The 26403-nt window shown below is 38.5% G+C and overlaps 2 protein-coding genes across 4 annotated transcripts; one reads left to right on the forward strand and one right to left on the reverse strand.

Moving 5' to 3' along the window:
* The first annotated feature begins 65 nt into the window (after positions 1-65).
* On the forward strand, positions 66-4471 carry LOC139965493 (cilia- and flagella-associated protein 90-like). Its single transcript, XM_071967913.1, has 3 exons — positions 66-642; positions 1839-1958; positions 2472-4471. The coding sequence occupies exons 1-3, from the start codon at positions 484-486 to the stop codon at positions 2628-2630; spliced, it is 438 nt and encodes a 145-aa protein (XP_071824014.1). The 5' UTR covers positions 66-483; the 3' UTR covers positions 2631-4471.
* Positions 4472-4751: 280 nt separating this feature from the next.
* Positions 4752-25432, reverse strand: LOC139965466 (uncharacterized). Of its 3 annotated transcripts, XR_011792260.1 has the most exons (4): positions 25279-25432; positions 10163-16616; positions 8094-9257; positions 4752-8041 (listed from the first exon to the last, which is right to left on the reverse strand). XR_011792260.1 is itself a non-coding variant. In XM_071967835.1 (3 exons), exons 2-3 carry the CDS (start codon positions 16413-16415, stop codon positions 8725-8727), a joined length of 6786 nt encoding a protein of 2261 aa, XP_071823936.1. In that variant the 5' UTR covers positions 16416-16616; positions 25279-25432; the 3' UTR covers positions 4752-8724. The 3 variants fall into 3 exon arrangements, 2 of the variants coding, with proteins under 2 accessions (XP_071823936.1, XP_071823937.1); XM_071967835.1 differs by having other exon boundaries at positions 4752-9257; XM_071967836.1 differs by lacking the exon at positions 25279-25432 and adding an exon at positions 24594-25239 and having other exon boundaries at positions 4752-9257.
* Positions 25433-26403: the final 971 nt, after the last annotated feature.

The following is a 26403-nucleotide window of genomic DNA, read 5'->3' on the forward strand; positions in this document are numbered from 1 at the left end:
TAGTTAACAACTCTCTTGCAAGTTTTAATCAGCCACTGGCAAGTTGCTATAGTAACAATCAGCAGCGTCTGTTTTGCAAAGATGAAAGATACACGTACAATAATGTTGGACTCTCGCTCTTAGCTAGCTGTCGACACGAAACCACTGCCCTGCTGCTGCATATCGTATGGACATGGTGAATGGAGTATTCAGTGCCTGTGTGACAGTGGTGTCCCAGGATCTCACTTAGATTTGGAGTGCACAATCGTTACTCTTTAGTTCTAGCCTGAAGTATAACTTAGTCTGCAAATTAAAAATCATCCTGCGAGCTTGTTTTATTATCTACAAGTTTGTTCTTATATCGGATTCTTTGTGTGTTAGCATAGTTCTAATGTTTTTGGTAAAATTACAGGCCAGCCTAACACACAGTAACAGTAACACTAGCCTAGTTTGATTGTTTAAAATAGTAGTACTTCACCTACCAAACCAAAGAAAGCTGAAGGCATGGCACTGCAGACAGAGGTTGAACGCAAAACTTTGCAGGACTATCCAGGATTGATGGAAGATGGACATCCAATTGCTGCCAAGTCTGCTTTCAGTTATGTGCCTACTAAGAGAGAGCACAACAGACCAAAACTAAATGCTTTCAACAGTGTTAAACCAGTGAGTTAAGCCTTACAATGAATAATATTAATAATAATAATCAGTAGTTATTTTCACGAAGCTAATTATTTGGGACAGATGTGGGAGAAACACGCAAAGGCTTATGCCATTATGGACTACAACTATTAAACATGTCCGGTGGCATCTAATTCAATATTTTAACTCAAATGTGGAATCTTTTCAATTTAGGAAGTCATTCCAGCCTTGGCTTAACCACAAGTCAGTGCTTTATTGAAAAATTTGAAAGGTCACCAGTCTATTACTTCACTATTACTTATTAGGCTTGTAGAGCCAAGACAAAATATGACTCCACAGTCCACACTTTGGATGTTGTGTCACTCTGATATATATTTTGAACCAACCAACACAATAAACAAGCATCAATATTACAGAGCCCTCTAGCGCTGACTGTACATTCAAACTTATGGTCTACCTGCCATTGTGATGACATAATACTATTAATAGTACTCTTAGTTACTACAGGCTATCAACAGAAGTCAGAAAAACTTCTGAAAGTTGTCAGAGATACTCTTTTGTATGTTCTGACCAAATCCTTAACCAGATTGGAGAATGAATACTATGAAATGATAGTGTCATATACAGTCATGAAGAGTTCAGAGAAAGTGCTATTACAAAATGCATGTTCCAGTTTGTGCATGAAAGAGAATTGTTTGAATTTGACACCACTAGCTAGACTGGCTACTGGTGAGCATTACATGAAGCAAGTCAAATGTATGCCATTTTAACATAGGATAATTGATTCACAATTTATTTCAAGAACTCATTTATTCAAGTTCATATATCTACCAAATACATTAAAGGTTTTAAGTAACTCTCAATTATGCTGACCATCAGGTCAACAGGTAGCTCTAGGGGCTACGTCACACAATCAACATGTTAATATTCTATGTTTGTTACTAGTCCAGTTTGACAGTAGCCTCATTTGGCAAAGATGGAGATGGAGAAGTTTAAAGTGCCATAATTTCATGTCAGTTGCTTGGACAAATCTTGTTACTATGTTTAGTTTAAAGGTAAAACACCACCGGTATCCAGAAGTTATGATCACCGTTACAGTGTGTCGTATTGGCCCTTCAGAATCAGTTCATAATCCTACCATTCATTTTGTTTAATTCAGTGTTGTAGAGACCTGCTGGGTAGAGGTGTCTTGAACTCATTTTTTCTCTCTTTTGTTGCAGGATCAAGCTTCTCATTCCACATACGATCAACTATTTAATCAGTCTGATGGGTACAATAACAAACTGCACAGATGTGACAGAGAACATGCGAAACTGCGAGGTCTGCATGTGAATGACGAGGTAAGTGCCGTGGTGGCCAACTGGCTAAGGCGTCGGACTCGTGATCCAAGGACTGCTGGTTCGACTCCTGCCTAAGTTCATTACTTTGTTTCCTTGGGCAAGATGCTTTATCTCAATTGCCTCTCCACCCAGGGGTTAAATGAGTACCTGTGAGGTAACTTGTCATTGGGCGCAGTATGTAACTGCTGCCGACTAGAGGGATTGTCCCTGGGACAGGTTATCATTGACCAGGGGTAATATAACGTCTTTAAAGCGCTTTGAGACCTATCGCTGGTATGAAGTGCTATATAAAAAGCAAATATTATTAAGTAGCACCTATCTTAAGATAGAAATTTTATGATTGGATTGAAGGACCAGTGGGACTAGATATTGTTTTGGAGTTTGTCAAAGAGCAGCGACACTTGATTCAAGAGCTACCAGTGTTAAATTTTGCTACATGGTAGTGACTCCTTTCTGCATGCTTCCTCCGAAAGACTTGTATATATAGATTTTCCTTCTTTTCTTCTCTTGTAGGAACAAATCAAATTCGTTCCAACCTTATCGTCATCAGTCTACGGTCATAAACTGGAAAATTTCAACGACCCTCCTGGTCGTAAACATGTAAGGGTTGGTCATGTCAATTCAGAATTCTACAGCCGAAACGGAATAAATGTTCGCGGCGAAGAACATTAGTTGCTGATCATTGTCAGAATGAGGTAAAAAGATATAATATTATGCTGTACTATGATATGGAAAATGAGAACTAGTATGGCCATGCATCTTACGGTATCTTCATAAACTTGATGAGCTGAGATGGGAAAATATCATGGTTCATTTTGTGAAATTCTCGCAAGTTCTGAGCCTGTGATTATATTTTCATGATGGGGGACAGGGCAAGCTTTTTGTTCACCAACAGAGTTCAGTGATATTTGGCGCATACGCAGCAAGAGGTTTCAGTAACACATGAGCAATCATTCCTTTCCAAATTGAAAAGGTGTTGGAATTATCTCCAAGTTAATTGTTAACTTAGAGAATAAACTGTCATCATTTCTAGAACACACATGATACCATGCTTCATAGTACCAAACTCCAAAACCCCATCTTTTTGTGGACCTCAAGTCTTCAACTATATGTTATTGTCTTCCTTGTTTCCTTCATCTGAACAACCAAAACTTCAAACAGCAAAGTCAGCCATATTTAGCCCTGAAAGGGGGTTTCCTTTTTTTTAAAAGGCCAACCACTTAATACTGAAATGTTTGTGCCATTAATGAAACCAAAACATTGTGTGCCATTTCAGTAACCAATGTAAAGTTTTCCATCTCCGTAAATGAAAGTATGAAGATATATGTAAGACCACTGCAGGCTGAACATTCTTTTGAAAGCTTTCTTTTAGATCTGTTCTCATATGTTCATGAGAAATGACATCTGTGTAGTCTTCTGTACCAAACATTCTGATTGGTTGGATTTGATGGAAGTTTGAAAGCCTTCTCACATGTTGGGTTTCACTTCAAGACCCAGAGTTTTTCCAGTACATTCTATGAAATAAGGTTACTTAGTATATATGGCATTGTAATTATTCAAAGACAGAATTTCTTGGTAGAATAGATGGTTTTGTTCACAGGGAATAAAGCAGTTTACTCTGAATGTTTGGAGGTATGCAGTAGCGGTAAAGCCCCTAGCTTGTATAAAATGATGTTTGGTAATTGTTTTATAAAATATATTCCATGGTAGTTAACTTATTCAGCTATACAGATGCAATTTTAAGTTCTGTGTATGTTGAAAATTCATTTAGATGCATATATACTAATGCAAACTGTTATAAATTGACATTAATGTTAATCAATGGGGTTTAATACCATGTGAGAGTATATCTAGGTGGTTACTTCAAACGTGAGAAGATATCTTAAGCAAAAGATTCCTTTAACCTACATTATGGTGGAAAATCCTAACAGGTAAATTTTTGGTTTGTTAAGAGTTCAGACTGAACTGCAGAGAATTCTTAATTGATTGGATAAAAACCTTAATGTCACACCATGCAGCTCTGCTGTCACCGAAAAATTGTGTCATCTCGATTTTATTTTTCAAATCAAGTAGGCATGCAGCCTAGCCATTTGTGAGTGTGGTATAATGGCTTGTATTGTAATTAGCTCATTAAATAACACACCAATCCAAGGTTGAAACCTTTTTAGAAATTTACCTACTGTATCCATGAGATCTTGTTCTATTAATTTCAGTGTTTGACAGTTTTCCAAATATTTTCTAATTTTCTGTATTAAGTGCACATTTATCTTCTTTTTTTTAAAAAGATTTTAGTTTATAATGTAACACAATGCTAGGCCTGTGCCCATATTAGAGACAGGTTTTATAGCTACATGGTCAGGCATATATGTTGAATACAGGCCACATGAAGCAGTTTTGTGTAAGGATACACTGTAATAAGAAATAATAATAAGAAAAATAATAAGAAAAATCATTGGTTTGTAACACAATGTTTGTACTGAGAAACAAAATAAATTTTTATCATGTAAATTTCAGTTTCATGAGTTTGTATTAATGTATTGCCTGGTTTTCATCTTTGTGGGAGAGACAGTGTAACATAAGAGACAGAACCGACCCTTGTAGTCACTATTAGAGATCAATTTTTGTTGATACTGAAATAATAATTCTTCTTTGTACTTTTGGTGAAATTCTTTTGTTAATCATCCTTATAGTAAATTATCATCAGAGGATCTATTTCTTTCCTTTTTAACACTCTCGTTCAGAGCCATATTTGTAAGAAATATGTTTGACCCAAAAAATATGCAAAAAATAATATCCTTTCATCTGTTTTAAACTTTATTTACATCGAATGGAAACTTTTGTTCTTATGAAAGGCTTAATACAGTTTGTAACATCTACTGATTCATTACCTGTCTACTTTTCTGCAATTCTATTATGAACAAAATTTTACAAAACGGTGGAAACAAAACTACAGTTACGATAAATTATCAAGCAAACTCTCTCTTTGCCTGCATCATTGTCTCCATTCACTGCACAAGCACTGAAATGATACTTCAAGGTCTTTTAGGAACAAGGAAGAAACACACTGTACAAATTTGAGGAGATATTTAAAAATATGTCTTAATCAATTGAGGTATAGGAATATCAGTGGTCTAGTATTCCCACAAAAATTTAACTCTTACATATTCATTAGTTTTTCAGCTGTATTGCCCAATGATGTATGCAATACAGTATGAAGTGGCCCATGTTCCCCCTCCCCCCCCCCTCCACAAATGCAACAGAAATACCAAAAATCAGTCCACTAGGAAATAGTGTTTCCTCTAAATATTGCAATGATGTGAATTTTTCATTCCTCGTGGAGCAATTTGATCCCTGAGATGGCAAGTATAAAGCTCTATGACAGTGCACAACCTTGAGCAGTATCACATCTACTGTACTTTGCCAGGAATATTACTAGAAATAGTGTGAAGAGGCTCTTACCCAAGGTAACAGGTTGCCTATTTTGACCAGCAAACCACAGCTATAGCAGTTCTTGGATGCTTATATAATTTCAGGAGCATAGATGGATACATTTTTTTAACCATTTACAGAGAGGCACTTAGGTAATGGGTAGAATGGAAGGGAGGTTCGTTTAAGCCCTTTTAAACTGTTGGGTGAATCCATTCAAATTTTCTTACAAAATCTGCCAATGATCGAGCCAACCAGTCAAAGTCTATAAGGACATTTTTTTCTCATATTACTCTCTACTATCATGTCAGGCTTCATAGCAATCATAGTCCAGAGGTGTGGCTCCTTTTGCTATGGGGCACTGAAGCTTTGTGGGGAAAAAAACATTCTGACAATTTGTTGGGGGCCAGACAAACGTTTGGGGCCTAGGTCACCTCACCCACTACGCCACTAAATTGTACCGACGGTCTCACATGCTGATCATTTCTCTTATAGAAACAGGATATTCATATGGTCTGTGCAAGATTGCTAAAATGTGACATGACAATTATGGTTTGTAAAAAGCAGCTCTGAATCGGGTATTAGGTCGTCGACAGCTGTTTACGAACACTGATGCTGGCCGTATTTTGGGTACCAAGAATATTGACAGTTGCTTAATGCAGCCTATGGTGACACACACATTACCCTTCTCTGTCAACCTGTAACAGGAGTGGTGATTTTCAAAAACACTTCTAGTCAACTATCATACTGGAACGCAAATAAAGGGGGAAGTGAAAGAGGTCAGGCCGAGCAAAACTGAATTAGAATGAAACATGAAAACAAAACATATTCATTGAAAAGCACAACATAACTGAAAATACAGATGGGGAAAGCTAAAAAAGGTAAGCAAACAATTATGCTTTCTTTGCACTAAAGAGTAAACACCTACACTTTTCTCTTAATGTGACACTTATTAGAAAATAGATAACATCTTATTTACATTGTACATAACTAAATCTTCCCTATGGAAGAGAGAACCATTATCCAGTATAACTGAAAACCAAAGAGCCCAATTCTTAACAAACAGCGACCCGATTAATAACAACCACAATTTGTATTGTCCTGACTCCCTCCCTCTTTCCTTCCCCCTTCAGTCAACACAAACATCCACTCTAGTTTTCCTGCTTCCAGACTCAAACCCTCCTTCCCACCATCCCCCTCCCTCTCCCATTTTGTAACTTATTAACACATTAGATTACATTAATGTGCACTATAATGTCTACAGCACAGAACATTGGGGATGATGAATAGAAGTTCCTACTGTAAGAGTAAGAAAATGCCATATCAGATTTTTGCCCTGTAAATACTGAAAAATAGAGAAATATGTCTGCATCTTTTAAGAATACCTGATGGGAGGACATGTTAAGTTATGTTTTCCTTTCTCTGTCTACCTTGACCAAGTTCTCATCCTTTAAGTTATAACTTTCTCCTTTTATGATTTGGATAACCTACAGGTGCTACACATACTGTACATGAGAAACCATTTGGACCACTGATCCTCAGTATTACATATAGTTGGGGGTAAGAGCATCGCAGTCTTTACAATAATACTTTACACCGTTGCCCAAAACAAATGAAAAGGGATATTATTTAAGTCAAGTGGTATGACTACATGCCAGAAATAGTGGAACCAAAGAACACTTTCTTGAAAGAAGTTAACCTGTTATATCCACGCAAGGATAAATATCACCTCCAAAGTGAAAAAAAACAAGCACCGCATCAAATGAGAAGCAGTTGCCGAAAAAATTTCTGTGGGATATTTTTTCGACTGGAAAACTCTTGTGTTTATACCTTCCGTATCCTATATTCACTACTGCATATTCATGGCAACAGACATTTTAATATATTATTTGCGTCATTATGATATCACTGGTGTTTTAATAATGCCATCAGAGGAGGAAGACGATTTTGAAGACATTCGTTTCCTTACAACTATCAAAAAGGTGAAGAGATAAGTCTCTTGGACAACAAAATCGAATGATGAATACCACCGACGTGATCATAAAAATTATCCAACACTTGTACAGGTAAGTACATACAGCTCCACAGAATTCTCTAAACATGCATGGTACAATTTTTCTCTTTCGTTTCATCCCAAACATTAAACTACCTGATGAGACTTCATTGCCACTGATAGTTTACAAATCACATTGCCAATCAATTATTATACCAATTCAATTGTGAATGTCCCAAGATAAAGACACTCTGTACTGAAAAGCAGACTGCTTACAGTAGTTTTATAGGATGGTTCTTGCTAGTTCACAAGATACTTGGGTAGATACACATAAGTAATCAGTTTTATTACAAACACATGGCGAGTGGGCTCTGGAACTAAATGTTTAGTAAGTTACATTTAGAATAAAGATATGGAATATCTCTTCTCCTCCTCCCTCCCTCCCTCCCTCCCTGCCCCATCCCCCCTACTCCCATACCTTCTACCACCACGTCAAAGTATCCAAGCATGTCCAGATACCGGGTTTAATCACTCTTCATATTTTCCTCCAACACTGAGGTGTGCTAACTAAGACTGTCTAAGAGTGTCTCTGGCAGAAAGATTACTTGTTCAAGTTTAGACATGAGTAACCATTATTTAACTCTCTAGCATATTTGGTGATGACCTTAAAACAGGTTTCACGGCCACAACCTTAAAACAGGATTCACTGTGACGACCTTAAAACAGGATTCACTGTCACTCCCTTCCCCTTCCAACCATCGGCTGAAGTTGTCTCATTCTTCTTCAAGACCTTTTTAGCAATTACATCTGACTCTTGACTAATCTGATGCCACCAGATTTGCCAACAAAGCCACTGATCACAAACCAGCAAAGATGGTAGGACTGATTGATTGAAGCTTAAATGTTAAATCTATTTGTCCTTCTAATCGCAAAGCTGATCAGGTGATTACTTTCGATACCTTAAAATAGAATGGTTGTACGGAAAAAAATACCTATCAACCCAAATCTTCCATACGACCTGAAGAAATGTCTATCTTACGACAACGTCTACCAAGGGGATATCATGTCTTTGAATACAGACATCATTTCTAATGTATGTAATGTTTTGTTAACATTTCCCTTTTCTTCACAAACTAGATACTCTTTGTCTTCAGGATCATAAGCACTGACATAAAATTCTACATTACCCAGTTGAATATTTCTGAGGAAACGCTCTGAAATGCAATGGATAAGTTAAAACTCTTACTGCCGGATAATCCATGAGTTAACAAAATGATGGCATTTTTTTTTTTTAACTCTCTGTGTGGATGCCAACCAAGTTCTCTTCCACAACATCACTTTCTGATGTCATGAGTCTCCAATCAAATCTAACTTAGGCAGATCTGGAGGTGAACGACTAGCTTTGTCTGTCGATTTCTCGTCTGTATCGTCTGGACCGACAAAATCTAAGTGTGGCATTGGAACGTCCTTTGATTGTTTGCCAAGTTTTGGTAGTTCTTTCACACAAGGTGCCTCTGGGGACAACAGAGGAGGAGGAGGAGTCAGGTCAGTATCACCTGGACTATCATCTCCTGCAAAAGATGAGCCCCCATCTCCAGACTTATGTTGTTCCTCTTGGGCATTGATCTCCCCGCTTGTCGCTTCGTACGGTCCGCTGAGTAATGGAGAATCAGTTTTGCCCTCTGGGTTCTGGACGTCGTCGTCTTCTTTTTCTTTGGAATGATGGCTTTCCGCATCTCCTGATCTGTTTTCATCCTCTGCTTTAGTTTTCTTGGTGGTTGGTTCATCTCCCTCACTCTGGGGGTTGATCTCGTCATCTTGACGTTTTCTCTTTCCATCCAATGGAGACTTGGTGGAATTGACATCATCCGTCAAGGTTCCTGAAATGATACAATCCACAATGATACAATGATACAATCCAGACTCTTGAGAAGTTAATTTCAAAAGGCCAAAGACCTGTAATACTCCTATGTTTTCAAAGCCAATAAGCGTTAATTCTTGAGAAATGTTTTTTACAAACAATGCATCATAGTCACACATACATGCATACATACATACATACTAACACATACACTCAATTCTGATTGCAAAGTTTATGATTTTCATTACCACCAAAAATGTAGTGCAAATGTACAGCAAATGGGGCTGAAACTACAGTATAAGCCAATTTGAGTCTGTTTTAAAAATATTTCCATTTTGTAAACATGCTTATATTTGTTATAAAGTTTATGAACACAAGAATGTACTTGTGCTCAATCTGGAAGTATTCAAAACATTTCACAATTGTTGGAAAGCTATTGAAAGTTTCTTTCTTGAAAATAGTACTCTTTCATCAGCTTTGAAATGGGTAGTAAAATTGTCAAAAGCTTAATGGCTTGATCGCAACAAGTTAATGCCTTATTAATAACACCGAGAAGCCTCCTACAACTTCACATAGGGATCATTACACTGAAAATGAAACTGATGCACGTAAAATACATCTTTGGAAATCTGCGGCATTAAAGGGTGACCTCTAACGACTGGAAAAACCCATGGCTCAATAAGTTTGTGCAGAAGAATATAGCAGAGGAATTTTGAGTAATGAAGGTTAACTTTCAAACACCAAACCTTATCATTTGGCATATTGGAGAAGTAATAATAACAGCATTTCAATGTATAGTAATAAGAGAAATTAATGTGCGAACTGGATTCTAATGCATCAACAGTTTCATGCGTTCAGAAAAATATTAGTATTCAAGCATTATATATATAACCAATCACCGAAGACATTATCTAAAAGTCTTACCGTCTTTTCCTTGAACCTCTTCTTCATCATTCTTTGATGACTTTTCATTAGAGACTCCAGGCACCCTTGGTGTTACTATTTTCTTTGGACCTGGTCCACAGCTAGGTGAAGACACAGATAATCCCATCTGGTAGTGAGGAAATTTCCCTTTTCGATAGGCAGCTCTTGAAAGAGTCTCTCCCTCCTTTGGTACTGTAGATGGTTTCTTATTGGAGCTATCATCAATGGTTACTAATGGAGAGGATGGACCTCCATCAGACTTCATTAGCTGACTGGCCAGCTTATCAATAAGAGACCCCAAAGGACTTCCTGTCCCATAATTACCTTGTGAGAGTTGAGGATTATCAGGATCAGCTTTCTCATTCAGAAGGCCAAGCAGCTTAGGGCACTTACTCTTATCGAAGTTAAGCCCATGGCTTGAGTTCATCGACTCAGTGATGAGTTTCGTCCCTGAACCATGCGGTACAAACTGCGCAGATGAGAGTTTGAGTGGTTTGCTCTTCTCTTTTAAGGCTGCATGCTGTGATTCACTGATGAGATGAAAAGACACATGACGGTAAAGATGAGTGATGAGACCCTTTTTAAAAGTTCTGGTGCGATTGCAGTTCCTCCACTGACAAACATATGCCATTTGGACCTCTCCAGCATGTAAACTAGCCTCTTCCCTATCTGAAAGGGTGAAGTGAGCACCGACTTGGTTGATGGTCAGAGGTAATGATTTACAAGTCCTTCGGTGTCCAACCACACTTCCGTTTTGACTAAAGTCTCCCGCAATCCTGACACGGAAATGTTGGCTGAGGTGGGCGAGCATGACAAGGGTGTTGTTTGGTACTGCAGCTTCACATTTACTAAAGGAACACCTGAATCTATAGCCAGTGCTAGCGGAACGAGTGAAGTACATCGGTGCCTGTCCTTGTTCTATTATCAATGGTTCGCACAGTATGCTGGTGTTGGCCGAGTCTCCAAAATAATCTGAGAGTGATACATCGCCAATCTCAGGCATAGGTCTCCTTGAGTCACTGTCATCGGCCTCGGATTCCTTCAGCAAGGAGTCACACCCATCCAGAATCTTCAAGTAGTCAGATATATCTCCCTCGGTAATTGGTGGTGGAGGTGTCTCTGGAGTTGGAGGGGATGGTGTTCTAGGAGGCATCACTGGTTCCACATACTCAACACCATCGTCTTGCCAAGATGATGGAGTCTGCTTTTTCTCAATGTCGACAGGTCTGAGCAGTGGCATTTTTGCGCTCACAGGATTACCTGCCTTCTTAGCCTCTACTTTATTTGACTGTTCTGTCAAGTTTAACTTTGCACTTTGGCTTTCAGCAAACTTCTTCAGCATCACAGTTGCAGAGGAGATTGACTTTGCCATCACATTCTCTGCTTGTGATGTAGTCACAGTTGCTTGAAGAGGTTTATCATTTCTTTGAGACTTGCTGCAGGTCACAGGTAGGACCGCGTTCTTAACAGGTTCTTGCTCTTTAACCGGTGTTGAAGGATTGAGGGGACTGTCTGTCCCACTCCCAGCCTCTGCCGCTTCATCAATTTCCTTCATATACTTGTCCCGTTTCTCTTGTAAACGAGCACTCCTGTACGGGCCTTGCCTATATATCTTTCTCCTGTCACTACCAGATGACTGAGCCATGACTGTCTTACTTTTTGTTTTTAGTGGAATGGATGCTGTCAATGTAGATCGTTTCAGTTTGTTCGGCGATGGCATAATCTTGATACTGTGTAGAAGGTTGGTCTTCCCCGGCCTGATGTCGTATGATGTCACCGTTTCGGCAGTGGAAGTCTCGATGATCAAAGGCTTGAGGTTAGACTGGTACATCTGAGAAGACTTGCCACGGAGTCTAGGTGCTTCTGGCTCTGACTGGTATCTTCGCTTCCTTCTCGGCAAGAGGGATTCGTGATGCAAAATCCCGGCAGTTGCAACATGAGAATCTAAATTGCTCTGCTTCTCAGATATGGGAGGATTCTCCATTGTGAAAGGTGGCACAATATAATCTACCCAAGTATAGGCTTTCTTACTAATATGCTGGGCATGTGGTTTACTGGTCAGTCCAAACACTGGTGGCTGATTACATAAGATTTCAACATTCCCTTTGATGTGTTTCTGAAGATGAGCTCCCATTGGAGTGATGTCCTGCCACAATCTGAGTATCACCTCGCCACAGAGCTTACATTTTAACACTGATATTTTGTTTAACGACATAACACCAAAAGTTACACTCCCTCCTTTCAAAGCTGTATTCTGGCCCTGATGTTCTCTTACATGTGCCTGAAGTGGAATCAAATCTTTATTACCAGATCTTGGGATGATTTTGTTGCACAATTTGCATGACACCACACCCCCTGGCTCTGGCCCTGTCACAAAGAACATCTGAAGTAGAGAGAATGGAAGTCGTACAATGTAGGCTGGCTCCTCCACGGGTGGTGTATCAAAGCAGTCTACCAGATGTGTACGTAACAACAAATGAGTTGGGAGACCAGTGCCACATCTGGAACATTCAAACATGATGGAGGGAATATCAGGGAGATCTGACACCTTGATGCTGCCTCTAGACGTGCTTATCGTTACAACACGAGCGTAGTCTTCAAACCAGCTTGCATCTTCTTCAGCTGCCTTCTTGGCCTCTATCACTTGCTCTTCAGTCCTCTCTACAGGAGTAACACTGTTGATGATAGGTATGTTTTTGATCACCTTTTCTTTGAAAGTTTTGACACTAATGTCAGCCTTTTGGCAGACATATCCATCCTTTTCTTTACTGAGATCTGATATTCTCATGAAGTCTGTGTTACTTGACTGTGTATTTTTAACACGCTTCTCAGTTTGCAGGTTTGAGGTACTTTTTATAACAGTGATGTGTGGTTTTACTGATGATACCGTAGGTGCTGCTTGAGGACTTGAAACTTGTGGTGCTTTAGTGACCACGGTTTGTTTGACATGCTGTACTGATTGTTGGGGTCCTACTGAAAATATCATCCTATTTTGTGGTACCTGATTCACTACCACTGGCTGTGACATATTGTTATTAGATGGTAAGAGTAGGATTTGTTGACCTTGCGGGGTTGTTACCAATTGAAGGCGATTTTGCATAACCATCATATTTGGACTCTGAACTGGCACGGTCTGTGGCTGCAATTGAACCTGGACGTTCCCAACACCACCCAAGCCCTGCTGAAGTACAGTCGTAGGTTGCATGAAAGCTAAACTTTGCTGCTGAGGTTGGATGATATACTGAGCTCCTTGTGGCGATCCAACTTGATTGAGGACCACCTGCCCGGATGAAACATTTGGCTGCTGATACAGCTGAGGGCTATGAAGTGTAACACCAGATGGCAAAATAGTAGTTGTGCTTGTTTGATGCTGCTGTGGGACAATGAGCTTTGGTGTTGAGGTAACAGAATTCCTAGCAGGTGATTTCTGCTGCTTGGTCACAAGAGATGACACCTTGAGTTGACCACCTGCAGTCCCAGGCAACCTTCCACCAACAACGGGAGTTGTTGCTCCTCTGTCCAACGTCGAAGCAGACTTCAGAACACTCGTTCTTGTTTGCGGAAGTGCTTTTGTTACCCGAGTTCCGCTTGTAATCTGCACTCCGGGTGGCTTGTTAAAACTCTCCTTTGACCCTACAGGAACAAGCATTTTCTTTCCACCCTCCACTTGTCTGAAAATATACTGCTCTATAGCATTGGAAGGTTTATTCTTTGCAGCTACTGAGGTTGTGTGATTGGTTGCACTTGAAGACACCATATAAATTACATTATTTGCTGGCAATTTACTGTCATTTTCCTCTTCTTCAGTTGGAACATATTCAGTAAGCTCTGGAAGTTTCTTCCATTCCTCAATTTCCTTTTCCACTACACTCTTTATTTTTAACTTTGCAGCCATCTTAGCTCTACGAGAACTTCTTCGAAGTGGTCTACCAGAGCTTTCTTCTTCTTCTGCCACATCTTCAGCAGCATTACCTATAGACTCTCTCTGTAGTTCTAACAATCGACTCAACGACCCTCTTGGGCTACCTTTCTTCGATGGTGATTTCAGAGGAGAATCTTCAACTTCAGTCTTCTCCTCACTGCTCTCCTTCTTACTTTCTTCGCTGGAAATTTTTGTGGCAGGTGCAATTGGTTCATCCTTTTTTGAACCATCCGGCTTATTTTCCTCAACAATCTTTTTCACTTTCTGGTTTCCAGAATCAGACGATGAATCCTTTCCTAAACTACCCTTTTCTGCAGAGTTGGAAGCCTGTTCAGACTTATCACCTGCATGTTCTGTTGAGGCCTTATCATCCTTCACAGCTGTGTTTTTATTATCTTTCTTGTCATCCACTTGAGCTACAGTTTGCTTCGCTTTGCTTGCAGTGGCAGTAGCAGTGGTAGAAGCAGTAGTAGTAGCAGGAGGCTGTAGTTTTGATAACATTCCCTGAGTGACTGGTGGAGGAACTAGGGGTTCTGCTGGAGGTTTTTGAGATGCTAATAAATCTGTGACACTCTGAATGAGAGCAGGTATATCATCTAAAGCACCTTTTACAGCGATGGTTTGAACTTTGTGACGAGCAATGGGATGAGTGAAAGGAATAGAAAGGATCTTGTCCTTCCCATCATGGGCTAATTTGACCAAAGCATAATTTGGAGACTTGGATATATTCAGTTGACCTTTAAACAGTGTAATAAGTTGCTCTCCTTTGCCAGCTACAGATTTGGGTTTTGGTGGTTGAGGTATTGATTGCTTGGTGACTGGTCTCTGGGGAGGAATTGCAGGTCTACTAACAACCTGCCCTGAATTTGGTGCCACCTTTGATTTCTTATGCATTAACTGGAAATGGTTCAAAACTTCAGAAAATTTCAGGTCTTTGTTGCACTCATTGCATGTGACAAATAAAGCACCAGTGATACCTGTCGGCAATGTGGTTTTACTTGGTTCTGCTCCCTTGTCATGGTCTTTAGATAAAAAAGTAAGCTTCATGGCCCTTTCAATTACTTTTTCATCTACCTTATGTACAGACTTAAAATGTGAAGAGATAGATCGTACGTCAGTTCCCTCCTTGCACCAAATACAAGTAACTTTCATATTTTCATAGTCTACCCTGGCAGGAACAGTTTTTGCTTTAGTGGTACTGTTTTTGACAATACTCCACTTGTGTTTCACTTGTGCATGATCAACAAAGTTACTCCAAGTAAAAAATTCTTCACAAACTTTGCACTCTATGCTGGCATTCCCTTTCACAATCAGCTTACTGTGTAAACTGTTTACATGGAGCCCCAATGTACTAAGCCTGACCATGTCTCCACAGAGGATACACTTGCAAAGTGCTGCCTGAGAGGACTTTTTACGAACGGGCTTTGGTCGAACAGCTGCAGGTTCATCATCGTCATCATCAATAACAATAACATCATCATCTGGTGTTGGTTTTCCTTTTTCTATGGTCTTGCTTGAGTTCCTCGGTACAGCTTTGACTGCTTTGTCTTTTGAGGTTTGGTCACTGCTATTATTTTCAGCAAGGCTTTGATTGATTTCTTTATCCCCACTTTTAAGGGCTTGTCCATCCCTGGATTTGCCACTTTCTTCCTGAGCTGTTGCGTTACTGTCTTGTGATTCCACTTCTAACACCTCCGAAATGGAATTATCAACATCTTGGTTGATCTGAGATTGATGTTCACTTTTGGTTTCGTTCTCTACAGCAATGGCGTTACCATCATCCAATATTGCTTTGCTAAGAGAACCACTATCGTCATTGGAAGACAACGTCTCAGAAACCTTAGACAATTCCTTTCGTGGAGGCTCACTTTCCTCAGAATCTACGGGCACTAAATTTGTATAAGCGTCTTCATGAATGATGGCATGATCCATGTTGGAAACTGTTTGAACATCATTCTCTGTAATGGTAACACCATCTGTCTCAACATTTAAGTTTTTGTCTTTATCAATACTCTGGCTTGCACTTTGCCCTTGCAAGTGGTCTGCATCAAGAACTCCCTTCTGCTGGCCAGACAAACCCCCAGAAGAGGGTTGATGTTCAGAGATATCCACATCCATCACCTCGTCTATACTCTCTGTTGCATCTTCATCTTTGTCATGAGACAACCCATTAATGTAAACAGACTGGCCTGTCTTCCCACCTCTTTTGCCTTCAGAGTCTGCCTCCAAAACACTTTTGACTTCTGCTTTTCCTGGCATCAGTGACCCCTCATGGTCTGTTTCCATCTTTTCATCTGGTGGTCCCAGCACCTGGACATCTTCCTCAGACATTGTATGGGATCAACATTACTAACATAATATGTTCACTTTCATTGAGTACATCATATGGTACTCGGCTATTGGATGCTGACTGTTGTATCTACACGATATCATACCCAAGTAGACCTGCTATGCATTGTAGACGTGTGTGTACCAATACCTCTGGTTTCTTTTTCTCTCTTTAGTAGTAAGTTTCTTCCAGGAGGTACAAATCTAGGGAGGGAAAAAAAATAGAAACAAAAAATATTAAATCAGGAATTGGATCCATAATGAAGCAAAAAAAATCAGCAGGCATTTACAATCTGATTGAAAATTCCTGCCAGGTATACCAATCTTGAGCTTTAATTAATCACTCAGTTCTACCTCTATGACCCTTGACTGTCAGTAACAAATCAAGCTAAATTTGACATTCTTTTTATTCTATGGGAAATTTAAAATTCCTAAGTTCACTCCAATTTAAATGCAAATCAACACAGTCAGTTCATAGGCTCAATGACACCTTGCCAGTTGCCACATTTCATATGAAATCATTTATTGTAACACTGTATACACAGGATTTCCAAGGTTTGACCATAAATGAACTTTGACCTCCACAAGGTAGAGTTCTGGTGTTCACTTTATGGCAATTCTACACTCCAACCTCAAGTCAGCCATTTTAACTTTAAAAATATTGTATAATTTTTTTTCAGAAGTTGGTAATTACAAGAATTTGACTTTCAAACACAGCAACTACAGTGTCTATCAGTGTAGCTACAACTTAAACACAGTATGTGATGTCAGGTCATATTTTGTCAAAGTCACACAAAGTGCCAGTTTTGATACAAATTATTTCCAAAAGTGAGTGGTATATATGGCTCTTGTATTTAAGAAAAGCTTTTAACCCTTATAGGCTGGTTGTATCCTGAAAGCTTTGCCTCTATAGGAAGTTCTGTTTACTGGTAGTAAAGATGAAACCAAAAATGGCCCAGCAAATATGGAGATTTTTGAGGCATTATATATATCTAGAGCTACACATAACAGTTATATACTCCAATCATCTTTTAGACTTCATTTCTGAAATCTATGACCACAACTTGGCCTACACAGTAGACAGCTATTTTCAGGACTCTATCATGATTTATCAACAATTCATGAGGACTCAAATTGGTACCTGTGTACGACCCTGTGTCACACATACTGTAAGTACTGTAACATGTATGCAAATTTATGTATACACACACATGTGCCAACTGGACTACATACTGTATGTAGATTTAAACTTGTCTACCAAAGGCAAGTACAGTATAAACCTAAATACTGTAAGTTTAACTTTGAAAAACTACAACATACTCAAATTTGAAGTTCAATCTGATGTATGTCAGCTATACAGTGTCATATAAACAGTTACAAACTTTAAGCAACCAAACACACACTTACTTCATGTAAGTTATTAATCACTCTCTATAGCTACTGTACACAGTACTGAACAATTCTCATTGTCAGTGATGTTTGATCATGTTACAACATCTAGATTCAAACCTTTGCCAGGTCTTTATTTTACAAATTATTCCTACAGTAACTTATTTTGTACCTACACTAAAGGGTGACCTGAATCTTATCCAAGTTTCCTAGTCTGTGTTTAAGAGTCCACCTGCAGATAAAAACTGACCACCTGGGCAAAAGTCAGTGAATACAGAAGTTTGAATCATGTAGCAATTTTGACATCCTGCATTCTTATTATCATTATAATATAATTAAAAATAGATTCTACTTTAAAGATCTATGTATCTGCAATTATTCATGCAAATTTTGTAAATTATCCATAATATCTTGCTATACAATACAGTACAAGATAAATTATTCCCTGCATTTGATGTTATAGTGCAAACCTACTACACTTGTAATGTACTATCAACAGATTACTGTGCCACACAATTTTAATGAAGCATACATATACAGTAGACCTACAGTATGAACTACTATACTACAAGGTACAAAACTACCTGAACTGTACTATTATACTCTTGCTAAAAAAACACCAACTTCTGAATTTAAAAGATGTTGAGAAACAGCAATTAATATGGGTCAACAACCTAATCCACACTGCACCACAGTGGACATTGAGCAGGACTTCTATGAAAATACTCAAAATAGTGCACAATACTGTACCGCACACTGCAATTCACTTTGTATAACAGTCAGTGCCTTTGTACAGCATGCCTGTTTCCTACTAGACACTTCCATTACCAGCAGCAGCTACACACACATTTAATTGGCTTGAACTATGGATGTGAGGTAGAGAGAGTGCAGAGTCCCTGCACACAGTAATACTGTAGTTGTGGTATATAGTGTAAAAATGTAAAAATAAGTACAGGGTGATTGTGTAAGTCTAATTGGGGCCATCTACTGTAAATTTTGTTTTCAATCCCTCTTTCTACTTTGCACATGTATACATGTACATTTACATTACAGTGTTCAGGGCATGTTTAAGAGTATTCTAGAGGCTGAAGTCGATTGCTTGACAATAATGAAGGATATATGTTCTGCATCATTATGTCAAAACCACAAATACCTAAATGCATATTGTAGGACGAATACATTGTGAATGCAGCTGGTAACAGCAGAGTGAATGATGTTATCACTGCAATAATGCTGAAAAGACTTATTTCTAATATCCAGGGTTCGGTTTCTTCCGGAAGAAACCTATTTCTTCCGGGGACGTGGAAGAAACTGGAAGAAACCTGTTTCTTCCAGGTTTCTTCCAGTTTCTTCCGGAAGAAACTGGAAGAAACCGGAAGAAACTGGAAGAAACTGTGAAAATTGGCATATACTGTACGCAGCACAGCCCACATACATGATAAAGAGACAAATAGTTTACCATCAATGCATACCATTGAAACCATCAAAATATTATATTTTTGTTTTGATTATAATTTTGGGTTGTTTTTCTACACCAAAAGATGTTTGCTTATAAATCACAATATTGAAGGACTACTTATCATCTCGCGGTCCCCCCATCAACCAGAATTGCATAACTGGCCATACTGTATGAATGATTAACCTGGATTGGCCCATGCACTGAGGATTTAATACAATGAACACCAAGAAAATAGCCGAACAATATCTGTTAGATTTAGGCAACAGTTTAATTTCTGCAACTCCCTAAATTACAGCTTGTAGTTAACAGGACTTGTCATCCCAACAGCAAAAAGAACAAACATCCACAATTAAAGGCATGGAAGACTCGCCCCAAACGGTGTGTGGCCATCTGAAAAAGTTAACTTTCCGTTGCTTGCAAGTGACGTTTAGTTCGTGTCGCTACAAAATGCAGACAGTACAGTAATGAAACGTGGTACCTTGTTATCTTTAGCTGGACCTGAGATGTCCATCGCTGCTATGTACACTGTTGTGGGTATTGACCGCAGCTGTATACTAGTGTATAATTACTGATGGTAGCAAGCTGTGTGTGTATTTTCTGCGATCATTGGTGGTGTCTAACACTTGTTACACCTCATTCGAAACTAGGTCAGATTACCGGCATTAGACGTTTCTTTTTGCGCGAGTCTTCACACCCTTTAAACACAGCTGGCCATGAGCCAGCCCTCATTTCACACTACCACTTCCAGTCGAATCTGTAACCCTCATGTCTTGAGTTCAATCTCCACAAAATATGGCCATAGTGGTCAATGTAATCGTAGTAATGAGTGTGCATTTTAGTAGGCCTACACTAGTTTCCAGGGAACACTTGCTCCTCCACTCAGAAACTAGTTTTTAACTAAGAACTGGGCTATAATGAGGACCATTCTGGTTTGCAAAATATTGCTTGCCCATAGTTTTGTTGAATTGTCCGATGCTAGTAGCCTAGTATCATATTGTGTACAGTATATATGCCGGAAACAGGTCATGTGCTCCAAACCTAGATATAGACTACCTAGATGACACTATAGTGCTTCTTGTCCATTTATTACATAGTTAGAAATCATTGCATGAAACTTATGAAACTTTATCAACAGTTTTTCCCCAAAAAATGAGTTTCTTCCATTTTGTCCGGAAGAAACTGGAAGAAACCTATTTCTTCCGAGTGGAAAAAACCGCGGTTTATTCCGCGTTTTTTTCCACCCCCGGAAGAAACCTGCGAACCCTGCTAATATCTGTATATTACTACACAGTGTTACTGGTTATCCACAAAAGAAATATTATTATTTCTACGAAAATTCATTTTCCCGAAAAACTTAGTACTGTACCTGTAGAAAGCATTGGCAAGCTAAGCAAACATTCCAAATTTATTACATTTCAAGGATAAATCAACAAGAATAATAAACTACAGCTTTTGAAAAGCATCAATCGAAATGACATCACAGACCACCTCTGCACTGCGATACACTCCTTGTCCTTGAAGAATCAAAAAATAGTTCACATTGAATCAACCGTATCTAGAGATAACTGCAAGATGTTGAGATGGGGTTTTGAACTACCAGCACTTGTGGAATAAAATTCTTTTTAAGTTCAGAGTGACAATATCTGCTAAATGGAGAAACCCTTTAAAGCACTATTAACTCTCCAGTAAAAATTATGCACTTTGTTACTTGCCATGATGGCTAAAATGACTGAATACTTGTACAATACTTCAATGAAGGTGAACTTAAATGGTGAAAAAGATTGCACATTTTAAGTAACAAGAGGATTTACATACTTTTGTATCCTGTAATTGTTAGAACTGACAAACTTGTGCTACACAATTTCAAGTAGACACTAGAAACTAGAATGCTTATAAGTTATAAATTTCTACAGGTCTGAATTTAGGACATCAAAGGGAGAAAAAGACTGTTAGCAAGTTGCATATCTCTTGCAAAGAGTCTGTATAGCCAGCCTATAGGTAAATATATGTTAAAGCTCTTATTTCTACAGGTCTAAAAGGTCAAAGGAAGTCAAAGAAAGCAAGACTCTGTCACTAAACTGCTTATCTACTGCAAAAAGCCTGTGTAGGTAAATATGTTATTTAAAGTTAGAGGGCCTGATGTTTTGCTCTCTGCAGAAGGTCCTGCTGGGATCGAAGCACCAGGCCCTCTTATTTAAATATGAAATTAGGAAGGTAAAAAGTATTTCAGTAACATTCAATACTTTCAAGTTATTTTTTCTTTTCCACTACTCTTGTGTGTGTGTGTTTACAGTACTCATTTGAATCATTTCTAGATCATGTGATCTGGTATCTTCCATTAATGTTTCAATTCAAAATACATACTACATACTGTACAGAGTTGATCATATCTCCTGCAAAATACTTGTGTGCAGAGCTTGTGCTCGCTCAAGGGTGTGATTTGTGTACACAATCATATACATGCAGTACTGTGGTAACCTTTTCATCCGGGAATTAAAAAATTGTAACACCAGTTGTTTACATTTTACAGACTTACTGTAGCATTCACAATTGTGCAGATTGTATAGATCAGTAAATACTGAGGATGATTAGGTTATTTAATGTACAAATATGTGAACACAACTCTTCCAATCCTAATGGACACTGAAAACACACTGTCTGCTATCTGACCTATACAGGTATTTCTATTTATCAATATTTGGTGAAAACCCCTTGAAATCTATACCACGTACAACAATTATTTTCTTCTAGTTTTTGATGCAAGTATCAAAGTAAGTTTTTTTTCCATAAATGTAATACAGGTCTGAAAGTGTTGACTTTATATGATGCTAACAGACATGTTCTATGACTGTACTGTGGTACAACGGAGAACAATGTTCGAGTTCACTTTCATTGTTGTGGAATCTATACACATAAATTACCACTTTCTGAATAGAAAATAGATCACCTAGTGACCGCGCAAAATGAATACTACAATATGATTGCTGTGATATACCATTGCAATGGAAAATATGATGTAAATTGCCTGGTATATATGGTACCTTAATATAACTATTGTTTCATATAGCTGTACTGACAGACACTGTAGAGCTCCTGTCATACAGTTCAACCAAGTTGTCTATTGATCGCAATTTTGAACCATATCTACATGATGCCTCAATGAAAACAGCTAGCATATTGACAGAAAAAAGGGAGGGCAAACTCAAACTTGTATTCTACGGTACTTTCAAGAATGGTTTCTCACATTGTTTCACAATTGTACACAATTATACAACGACTTGGTGTTGGTTTTTTAAAAGATACTTTGCACTGACATAATCTTTATTTTACAGGTAAATCAATCTTCATAATGTTAACACAGCTCTAACTGTGACAGCTAAGTTGATAGTTTATACAACAACAATGAAGCCAACAACAGAAACGACAATCACAGATGTAATTAAAATAAATTGTCTAGCACTGTAATAACCAGTTTAGGAGGACCAAGCAAAACACTACAAGGAGCCTGATAAACGTTCTCACCTTGTGTGCTATAGGCCTAGTACAGTATGCTCACACTGTTTGTGGCTTGTGTTCCTACGGTCAGTAAGACCTTTACTAAATTGTATTTGAGACTTTGGATAATCTAAAGTATTTGAACACTGTCATCTTCATCTTACAGTGATAATATTTTGCACCTTCCTTTCTTCTCTTCATTTCTTCACTAAACAAACAAACAATAGGCCTACACACTATATATTGCTCATGAATACAGGCCTTTATAGTCACCATGCTGAACGACTGTACAGTCAGTATACACATGCACTCATAACATGCAGTTAATGCAATCATTGACAACACATGTGTATACACACACAATACACCCACACAATGGAATTCACTAGAGAGTACAGTACAGTACTGTATATATATGGCACATCTTATAAGCAAACTGGCACAACACATACTGAGAGCAACTCAGTACTAAATAAATCTGAAAATCTGTATTTGGTCTCTGCTTTTCTGCTGTGATGTGGCTGTGATGGAAATCACCTTTCAATTTAATTGGTCATTGAATTTAACAAGTTGTTGCACTAGATTTGAGGAAACAGTATTCACACAACAGAAATAATGATAGGAAATAACTGTGCTTACTCAACATCATAATGTTATTACAATCATCACAATAACTGGAAATTGTTTTGACACCGATTTTTACTGTTGAAAAGGTTAAAAAACACCCACGGCTACCCTCCCACCTTTTGTTATCTTATATCTATTGAACCTTATCAAATAAGGGCTGATATCCATTTTAGAAAATTCTACTGCAACAGCCAACTTCTCTCCCCCCCCCCCCCCTACATTTTATTTTTGGATTTAGCACTGAACAATGCAGAAGTTCCTCTTTCTCCATAAATAAAATTCAATATGTTACATAAATGATTTCGTTTCATAAACTACATTTTTTTTCTTAAGAGCACACCTGTGGAAGCTACGAACCTTCAACACTAATTTACTGTAAGAATGATTACAGAAACATTTGTCGTTACTTAAAAAAAAATATAAAGAATACTGGATGAGGTGTCCTCATATTGCTAATGAAATAAAAGAAACCCATATTTTTAATGTTGTTCCGATAGTAGTGTAGCAATTTCACATGTTACCTTAATTTTATGTACTGTTACATGGAATGATACTGTAGTTTAAAAGTCAACTTGTAACCAACCTCGCACAACTTTTAGTCTAGGCCTACACAAACAACCTTAACAAAACAGCTATTAAACTTGTTATAGAGAAGCATCAATTTTGCATTCTATAGTAAATTCATGAAATATTTCATCTACGTAGCAGGATTATACAACAAAATTTGAGACATACACAAAATTATCCTTGCTTACTTTACATTGATTGGACCTTTGTGAGTAATTAAACTACCTCATTCTGGCAAAGTATGATCAACTAAACCACACATAAAAATCAGTGGGAATCACTGCTATGCTTGGGCTCTTACCATATAGCACCGTACAGTTGCACTTTCTCGAAATTGTCATTAAATGGTACTAGCGTGTTCACTCCAACAACATATAAGATGCCTAATAAGTGAAAAGATCAAATCACAACAGCCTGGGCCAATTCACCTATTTCCATATTCACTCCTGAATTTTCAATCTTAACATTAATTGCTACAGTCCCCTCCTTGAGAAACCAAGACAGTTCAGCATGGCTTTCGGATTGTAAATGGGGCAGTGGGAAATAAGAGCATAGTGGGTGTAGGCCCAACATGTCAAAGGACACAGTCCTGTATTATCACTAGCAATTGCCAGAGTATTAACTTTATGAGAGAGCAATCTTACTTGATAAATTCTTCATCAAGAGCTAATCCAGAGATGCAATACTGTAGCAACAAACATGTCTTTGTTAAAGGGAGACTCATCTAGTATAAATGTGCCTAACACTCTTAGCCCCGGCTGCACTGCTTTGTATGTGCCAGATGCCAGACTTGAACCCTGTGGGCGGAGCTTCGGGATCTGTGCATGTAAATCAGGTTCTGTAAGCTAATACTCTAATTTCATTGGTTCGTACTGGTCATGTGGGTCCTATATTCACACCCAGATTTCCAAAATGGCTTCCCTCAAACCGATACAATATCTACAAACTAACGATCAAACTTTGCGTAAAAACTTTTTCAGGAAACATTTGACACAACAGCCGCGGCGATACATGATCTAACAGCGGCACTTAGAATATTTTCAACATAATATGAAAAAAAGTTATTGACGGAGTGATATGTACGTAGCTTCGTTTGCTACAACCATCTCCAACGTTCAATCCCACGTTAGTATCGCCGTATTTACATATTGTGTTTACGAGCCATATAGAAACGTACGAACGTTAGTACGTACATAACATACTGTGAAAGAAGACAAAACAACGCGCAGCACTACGTAATTGTTATGCGTGTCTAAAATGCGCGGTTGACCCGGTCTGGACCCGGTTTTGGACCCGGGAACCCGCTAAACTGTTAAAAAAGTTACTTACCAACAATTAACAGGACTAAGTAGGCGGAATTAATCCAATGTCAATACAGAATGACTTCTTTAATTTTAGACGAGTTGCCCATTCCCAACCAAACCAAGATGGCGACTGAAATATAGACAGCAAAGAAGCTGAGGGGTACTGACAAATGGTAGGCGGAGTCAATGAGCTAAAATATTACGTCATGAGAACTGACGAATCACGTTTGTTTTTCCAACGTGACCAACGAAGTTACTACTTGCAGCAAGTTTAAGAATATATGGGGGACCGGTATATCATTTGTTGAACGTCATAAATTTTCGACTGAATCGAGAGAAGACGCTTTTAACATTCGTCCAAAATCGACCGGAAAGCAATACAACTATTAAGACCTAAATTTATCCGTAAGTAGCACTTTGAAATAATGTGGTGGACATTGACCCATGAAATACGACTAATATGGTCGAAATGTGAGTGGGCGTAGAAGATTCAGTTACAACAGAAGAAATTATGCAGAAGATTATGGTATGAAAATTGTCTGATGTTTAAACCAAGGGAATATCGATAAGGTGACACCACTAATACCCGCTCTCTCCCGGCCATACCCTCACGCCTCCCTTATCCCTATCAAACCCTTCATCTTGCACTCCCACCCAAACAAAAACACAACATTGAAATTTTGTTTTGGATCTCGCACCCAACATGGTTGCGGGCATATGACCTGATTACACTAACCTAGAATCATATACTGGCTAAACTACCTCCAGTGAGGGACCCCAGAGGGTGGGGTCAACAAAAAATTCTTTGTGGGGAAACAAAGAATTCTTTGTTTCCTTTACGAATAACGTTCGATGAAAATAGTCACGAAAACAATAACTTACATGTATATGTCAAAATAGTATGGAACACTGGGTTGGAATAGACTTTTAAAAGAACAATCAAATGAGAGCCGTTATATTTTGTCAATTTTAATGAATTAAGCTATATGGGATTATACTCGCCAGGGGCGGAATTTGATGTGTGAAAGTGGGTGAACCTGAGGGAGGGGTCAAATGGGAGTGGGTGAAATGTTTGGATTTTATAACGCCCCTATAGATGTATAGGTTATTTCCCAGTAGCCTACTAGTTACATATCTCTAATGTTATCCG

The sequence above is a fragment of the Apostichopus japonicus genome, chromosome 3 (genome assembly GCF_037975245.1).
Source record: "Apostichopus japonicus isolate 1M-3 chromosome 3, ASM3797524v1, whole genome shotgun sequence".
NCBI lineage: Eukaryota > Metazoa > Echinodermata > Holothuroidea > Aspidochirotida > Stichopodidae > Apostichopus > Apostichopus japonicus.

Coding starts and splice junctions, on each gene's coding strand:
- LOC139965466 (XM_071967835.1), bottom strand. CDS start 16,415: ATGTCTGAGGAAGATGTCCAGGTGCTGGGACCACCAGATGAAAAGATG. Junction 9,258..10,162: donor AGAGGTTCAAGGAAAAGACG/GTAAGACTTTTA, acceptor GTATCATTTCAG/GAACCTTGACGGATGATGTC.
- LOC139965493 (XM_071967913.1), top strand. CDS start 484: ATGGCACTGCAGACAGAGGTTGAACGCAAAACTTTGCAGGACTATCCA. Junction 643..1,838: donor CTTTCAACAGTGTTAAACCA/GTGAGTTAAGCC, acceptor CTTTTGTTGCAG/GATCAAGCTTCTCATTCCAC. Junction 1,959..2,471: donor GTCTGCATGTGAATGACGAG/GTAAGTGCCGTG, acceptor CTTCTCTTGTAG/GAACAAATCAAATTCGTTCC.